The 7,975-nt window shown below is 39.1% G+C and overlaps 1 protein-coding gene across 2 annotated transcripts in view; it reads left to right on the plus strand.

The window, feature by feature from the left end:
- Positions 1 to 7,252, plus strand: part of nhsl2 (NHS-like 2) — a 44,171-nt gene extending 36,919 nt beyond the window's left edge. For both annotated transcript variants that reach the window (XM_057855589.1, XM_057855590.1), the window contains exon 10: positions 28 to 7,252. In XM_057855589.1, coding sequence (XP_057711572.1) covers positions 28 to 328 — 301 coding nt within the window. In that variant the 3' untranslated portion in view covers positions 329 to 7,252. The remainder of the gene's footprint in view (positions 1 to 27) is intronic.
- Positions 7,253 to 7,975: the final 723 nt, after the last annotated feature.

Consider the following 7,975-nt stretch of genomic DNA (forward strand, 5'->3'; position numbering starts at 1 on the left):
AAGCACAACACGATCTTCTCTGCACAGGTCCAAGCGAAAGGTCCTGGGTCGCAAGGAGCCTTCCGACTCCTTCGGAAGCCGCCAGAGTCTGACATCCCCGGTCAAGCAGATGAACCTGACCATGGGAGGCAGTCAGAGGTCCAGCTCCCGCAATGAGAACTTCATGGCCCTGCTCCAGAAAAAAGGTAGCAAGTCTTCCAGCGCGGGGACCAGAGTGTCCGCCGCCGAACTTCTTAAAAGCACAAACCCTCTGGCGCGACGGGCGACTGAACACTCCGGCGATGGCGGAGAGGTCCAGTCCGGACAGAGCAAAGGCAACGATCAGTGAGGTCGAGCTTCTAACGGCTTGGTTCCAACCACCCGTCAGAGTAATCATTTGTACAAGAACATGTGTAACAAATCATCCTTCACAAGATCTTGATGTTCCCGACCACCGCTATTGAATATGGTGCAAGCACTAGTCATACGACTTCAGGAACATCCACAGTCGATCCAGATCCTCCACAAATGGACAAAAGCGCTTTTCTTCGCCGTCGAGAGGCGGTTGTTTGGCGTCTTCTGCGGCAGGAGGACTAACGCATACGCTGTAACGTATGCGGCGTGTACAAAGAACATCTCGAGGACGCACACAAAGAACAGAAATGTGCGTGCTTAGGCATGAGTACGTGTGGGCACAAATCATCCTCGCGACGCCTGCGGAGTTTCTGCATGGAGAGCATGAAGCAGGCCGGGGGGGGGACCGGGAGGATGGGAGTAGGGTTCTTTCTTCATGTCGTTTTGGTCCCCAGTGAAGGGAGCGATGTCAGATCAACCAGAGGGGACCTTGCCAGAGAGCGAATGTGCTACAAAATAACTCTAGTTTCCAAATTTAAACAAAAACCAGACCCGACTGAAACTACATTTCAAAGTGGTACCTCGAGATATGAAATGAACTCATTCCGGAGTGGCTTTTGTATCATGATTTTGTCATATAATGGAAAACGTTTTACATGTAAATCGCCTAATTCGTTCAAAGCTCTAGATTCAGATTCAGAGTTTATTTATTCCGTTATATTTTCTTACAATGGCATTTCTTCTTCCCAACCAAAACCGTTTGACCCATTGACATCGTTCATACACCAAAACAACCAGAATTGTCACGCAAAGCCGGCTCTTTCGTTTGGCACCAAAATGCCAGTTTATTAAAGAATTAAGATGGACTTCACAGCTGGAATCATCTATTACCGTACGTATTATCCTTTATGGAGCCCCTAAAAGGACATTAACAGAAATAAAATAAATTTAAGCAACCTGGTGCCCACCAGATTGTTGTTTTCAAGTGAGAACCAGAATTGTTGCAATTAAATTTATGACAATTGGCTAACTTGCATAGCAAAAGTCTGCTAGCTTACATTCTATATAATGCTAATGTTCACAACAATTGGCTAACTTGCATCGCAAAAGTCTGCTAGCTTAAATGCTATATAATGCTAATGGTTACAACAATATGCTAACTTGCGTAGCCAAAGTCATCTAGCTTAAATGCTATATAATTCTAATCTTAACAACAATTGGCTAACTTGCATAGCAAAAGTCTGCTAGCTTAAATGCTATGTAATGCTAATGTTTACAAAAATTGGCTAACTTGCGTAGCCAAAGTCCGCGAGCTTAAATGCTATATAATGCCAATGGTTACAACAATTGGCTAACTTAAATAGCAAAAGTCTGCTAGCTTAAATGCTAAATAATGATGATCTTTACAACAATTGGCTAACTTGCATAGCCAGTCTGCTAGCTTACATGCTATATAATGCTAATGTTTACAACAATTGGCTAACTTGCGTAGCAAAAGTACGCTAGCTTAAATGCTATATAATGCTAATGTTTACAGCAATTGGCTAACTTGCGTAGCCAAAGTAGGCGAGCTTAAAAGCTATATAATGCTAATGGTTACAACAATTGGCTAACTTAGTCTGCTAGCTTAAATGCTATATAATGATAATCTTTACAACAATTGGCTAACTTGCATCGCCAAAGTCTGCTAGCTTACATGCTATATAATGCTAATCTTTACAACAATTGGCTAACTTGCGTAGCAAAAGCACGCTAGCTTAAATACTATATAATGCTAAATTTTTCAATAATTGGCCAACTTTCAGAGCAAAAGTCTGCTAGCTTAAATGCTATATAATGCTAATGTTTACAGCAATTGGGTAACTTGTGTAGCCAAAGTCCGCGAGCTTAAATGCTATATAATGCTAACGGTTACAACAATTGGCGAACTTAAATAGCAAAAGTCCGCTAGCTTAAATGCTATGTAATGCTAATCTTTACAACAATTGGCTAACTTCCATTGCAAAAGTCCCTTTGCTTAAATGCGACATTATGCTAATCTTCAACAATTGGCTAATGTGGCATAGCAAAAGTCTGCTAGCTTAAATGCTATATAATGCTAACGGTTACAACAATTGGCGAACTTAAATAGCAAAAGTGTCCGCTAGCTTAAATGCTATGTAATGCTAATCTTTACAACAATTGGCTAACTTGCATAGCAAAAGTCCCTTTGCTTAAATGCGACATAATGCTAATCTTTTCAACAATTGGCTAATGTGGCATAGCAAAAGTCTGCTAGCTTAAATGCTATATAATGCTAATTTTGACAAAAATTGGCTAACTTGCGTAGCAAAAGTATGCTAGCTTAAATGCTATATAATGCTAACTTTCAGAGCAAAAGTCTGCTAGCTTAAGCGCTATAAAACACTTTTTTAACAATACTCTTAACAAATTGTTCAAACACAGAAACTGCTAAAACTTATTAACTAAATTACAAATGCATAAAAAGCAAATTGGCTCAAACAAAAACTTAATGTTGGTCTAAACAGGGAGCAGATGGATTCAACCATATTAAATAAGTTATGTAATATTCACTGTTGCCACTAGAGGGCAGTGTATCCACCCAAACCAATAAAACCAAACAAGCAAACACTTTCAAAACCATTACAACGTCACTGTAATGAAACGAATACTCTAAGCAGCAAAATTTGATTTGAAGCTTTTTTTTCTAATCGAATTACTCGAGTTAATCAATCCTAGCGGTGCTGGATTAGAATAGATTTTTTTTTTTTTGGTAGTATGAAGCTTCGAAAAACATTTCGTAAAATGTGTTTTTCCCGTAACGAAGCTTTTCGTATCTTGGGGTACCACTGTATTCTGGTTTAAAACAGTTGGAGTATCCACCACCCAAAGGAAATTGGGAAATTTTGTTCTCACTATCTACTTGGCTGTTTTTAACTTTTTGGCAGCCAGCAAATTAATTGTGCAAACAGGAAATACAATTTTTAAAAGAAGGACCGATACGAAATCTAGTGCATGAGAGGTAAAAGTATGCACATGCGAATGCTCGCGTCTGTGCACAGAAAGCTGCTTTTCAACCCCGATTTGCATGACGTCACCTCCTCGCCTCGACTGTTCGCCGCCCGGCCGCACAATGACGCCGGGCGTGGTACGAACCGACTCCATCTTGGCGCCACGGCCATAGACTTCACTATCAGTTGATTGGAAACGTAGGGGGCTGTTGGTTCTAAAACATCTTCTTCAATTTAGCTGTTGACCCAGAGTGAGGTGACAAAGGCAGGACACAAGGAGGCAGGAGACAGAGAGTAGACTTTTACCAGACTGCAGTTTTGAGGAGAGTCGGAGAGCGCAACGTGCCAAATCAGAATCTCACCGAGGTCTCTCTCACTTTTAATGAGGGCTTGTTGCTGGGCAGTTTCGATCGAGCAAAGTTCCTTATTATAGTCATTGATTTAACAGTCAAACTCTTGATTAAATTAACAGTCACACTCTTGAGCGAGCAAGATAACTTTGTTTTGAACACATATTTGCACTCGAAGTAGCTTGGTGGAAAAGTACTGAGACGTTGTGTGATGAATCAACATACTGTATAAGTGTGTATCTATTTATCAGCAGAATGTGAGCAATTGCCGGTAATAAAAATGTAAGCACGATTATGGGCTAAAACTGTATTCTTAGAGCAAACTTGTATAACCCGCAGAGTATAATGGTCATACAATCAAGCATATCTTACAGGGGCCTATTTTCAAAAACTTTCATTTTAATCTTAGTCTTGTGGATGAAAATACTGATTAGTCTTAGTCACATTTTAGTCATTTCAAAATGTGTTCGTCTTTGTCGAGTTTTAGTCAACCAAAACTAAAAACGCCCTAAAACTTTCGTCCTGTTTTCACCTAAATCCGGTGTTCGAACGCAGTGTGTTTAAGTTTATCGCAGTGGAAGCTATCACGACGCTCTGCCCGGCCCCCTACGGGAAGCTGTGGCGCACTGTCTGTAGGAACAGTCTCGTCAACTGATAATGAAGTCTATGCCACGGCGCTCTCATTGTGACGTAAAAATCTCATCTGGTCAGCCGTCACGTGACGCTTTCCTTTGAATATTTAGTGGCTGAACATGCACATTTGTATTCGCCTTGTATATACGAGATGGCCTCGCTTGACTTTGACCGTGTGTGAGACGGTCGGATAATCTTCCGGCCACATCGGTTGCGAGCATGCTGATGTAAAGACCCCCTAGATGAGAGAACATAGGATCCCATCGCCAGCCGGGGGCAGCGTTGACTTCAAAAGAGACGGAGACACTTATCGGAGTTCTATTTTTGTTAACCCTTCCGGAAAAAGACTTATTTAAAGGAATATCCCGTGTATGTATTCAATCCCCTCGTGGTTTGGTGTGTAGCTGCCCAGATGACGCGCCGCATTCCGACATGCCAGTGCCATGAAGTGATTCTATCATAAATAAATTATTTTTCTTGCTTAAAAACGTTTCGCTCCATTTTTTTCTGACGTTCAGTCACAAGAAAGTGTCATAAGTACTCTTTATTCTGTCAGTATCCATTATTTTGCACTCTGCCGGATTTCCCGTGGGAAAAGGCATTTTTCAGACTATAAGTCGCAAAATTTTTCATAGTTTTCCTGGGCTGGTGACTTATACAACCGCTAGCAAAAAGTATGGAATCACCAGTCTCGGACGAGCACTCACGCAGACATTTTGTCATGGAGAAGTTGGAAAAAAAATAATGAACTGGTTCAAAAGTGCAACTCTTTAGCATTCGGAAACACTAAAAGAAATGAAGAAAAAACATTGTGGTGGTCAGGAAATGTATGAAATTTTATAGAGCAAGTGCAGGGAAATATATATGGAATCATTAGAAACAAACAAAGAAATAACATGAGTCTTTCTCCAAGGATTGCTTTAACAGTTATAGCTCTGTGGCATGATGCATTGTCATCTTGGAAAATGACATATTTTCAATTGGAGGGATAAGAAAGCTGTCTAAAATTTCAATGCAAACATGTGCATTTATTGAACATTTAACCACAGCCATCTCCCCAGTGCCTTTGCCTGACAAGCAGCCCCATGTCATCAAGGACTGAGGGAATTTTGATGTCTTCTTCAGGCAGTCATCTTTGTAAATCTCACTGGAACAGCACCGAACAAAAGTTCCAGTATCATTGCATTGTCAAGAGTCAATCTGCATTGGACAAGGTGTGTTTTCACATTATATTTGGAGTGATCATTTGCGAAACTGTTATGGTTGAGGGGGCTTTGAACGCACCTCAGTTATTTGGACTTTAAAAAAAATAAAAAGTTTATGATAGACAACTATTGGTTTTTGATGTGCTTATATTACTCAAATAGGTAACTAATTCAGGTTTGAGCAAAATTATATTACAATTACTGTATTAATTTAAAAAAAAAAAAAAAAAAAAATTCCAAAGGTGACTTATCAGGCCGGCGGACTGTACACTGCAAATTTATAACGTATTAATCATGTTATTATTTTCTTTAATTTTAGTATAAAAATTTACTCTTTGTTGTTTTGAGTGTTAACGACTAGTTGAGATTAATGCGTCAGATGATTCAACTTTAAGTAAATATTACTATTTGTCCTTATCAAGCCCATACATCCAAAATTTGCTTATTTGAAATCTAAGTAAAATTTATTTGGAGCACTGGCAGATAATCTCACTTATTTCAAGTAGATTTACACTAAAAACAAGATAATTTAACTACCGTATTGACCCGAATATAAGACGTCCCTGAAAAAGATGGGGTCGTCTTATATTCTGGCCAATACGGTACATACAAAAGTGGAGGACACTTCTAAGCAGCTTCCTACTCGAGTTTTGCAGGTTAGCAAATTCACACAGTTTAATGTTATGCAAACTCTGATGCAGGTTGTAGCAAAATTTCAGTAGCAAAATCAGTGGTGTGTTCCCCACCTCCATAACATTAACGTCTTTTTACATTACTTACAGTGGCTGCTGGTGGCTTAAAAAAAAAAAAAAAAATCCTTCCTCATTGAAGGGGGCTGTTTAGGCGGCATTATGGCGACATGTTGTACCATATTGGCCCGAATATAAGACAGCCCTGATTATAAGACGACCCCCTCTTTCTCAAGACTCAAGTTTGAAAAAATACTTTTTGAACACCAAATTTTTATACAGAAAATAATTACAGTACATCTGAAACAAATGATTATAACAATATATTTGAGAGAAAAAGCATGTTATTTTGCCTCATTCAAATCTTAATATCTGAACATTTCAATATGTCAGCTAAAGTGCAATCACACATGGCTTCTGGTTTTTGAAATGTAAATAAACCAATCTATTGTCATAAAACAACAAAACTGCAATAACTGCATTAACCATCAAAGTGAAGTCTAACTGGAACTGTAGTCTTGAAACAAATCTGAATAAGGAAAAATATTGCAATAAAATAATGCAAACTGGTTAAACTTGAGAGTAGCTGAGATCTTCAATGATATCTGGCGCCATCTAGCGTCGTGAATGGGTATAACGTCTAAACCGCGAATATCAGACGACCCCCACTTTTTCAATGCAAAAAAAAGTCTTATATTCGGGCCAATATGGTACTTTAAGTAAATATTACTATTTCTCCTTATTAAGCCCATACATCTAAAATTTGCTTATTTGAAATCTGAGTAAAATTTACTTGGAACACTGGCAGATAATTTCACTTATTTCTAGTAGATTTACGCTAAAAACAAGGGAATTGAACTAGTTTCAAGGAGGTGTCTTTTTTTTTTATTATTATTATTTTCAGGGAGTTGGCAACCCTAGCAGAAGCTGTTACTGTTGACATTGACTGATGCTACTGAGGTGTGTTAACACCCCAGTAATGGCGGCCACTACTATAGAGCAACGTCCACAAATCTCTACTTGGATTAGTCATCCAATGCAACGGAAAATAAAACCTTGTCAAGAGTCAGCCTTGGACAAGGTAATGATGCTGGAACTTTTATCTGGTGCTGTTCCAGTGAGATTTACAAAGACGACTGCCTGAAGAAGACATCCAAATTCCCTCAGTCCTTGATATGGGGTTGCATGTCAGGCAAAGGCACTGCGAAGATGGCTGTGGTTAAATCTTCAATAAATGCACAAGTTGACATGGAAATTTTAGACAGCTTTCTTATCCCTTCAATTGAAAATATTTGTCATTTTCCAAGATGACAATGCATCATGCCACAGAGCTAAAACTGTTGGAGAAAGACTCAACCAGTCAATGTCATGGCCTGCAAATAGCCCAGATCTCAACCCTATTGAAAACCTGTGGTGGAAATTGGAAAAAAAAAAAAAAGGTCCACAGCAAGGCTCCGACCTGCAAGGATGATCTGGCAACTGCAATCAAAGAGTTGGCACCAAATTGATGAAGAATACTCAAGTCCATGCCTCAGAGACTGCAAGCTGTCATAAAAGCCAGAGGTGGTGCTACTAAATACTACTAGAGATGTGTTTTGAGAGTTATTTCTTTGTTTGTTTCTGTATTATGATTCTGTATTTTTTTTCCCTCAGAATGAAGTGATTCCATATATATTTCCCTGCACTTGCTTTATAAAAGTAACATTTACTGAGCACCACATTGTTTTTTATTCATTTCTTTTAATGTTTCTGAA

Source organism: Corythoichthys intestinalis, chromosome 13 (assembly GCF_030265065.1).
Source record: "Corythoichthys intestinalis isolate RoL2023-P3 chromosome 13, ASM3026506v1, whole genome shotgun sequence".
In the NCBI taxonomy this organism is placed as follows: Eukaryota; Metazoa; Chordata; class Actinopteri; order Syngnathiformes; family Syngnathidae; genus Corythoichthys; species Corythoichthys intestinalis.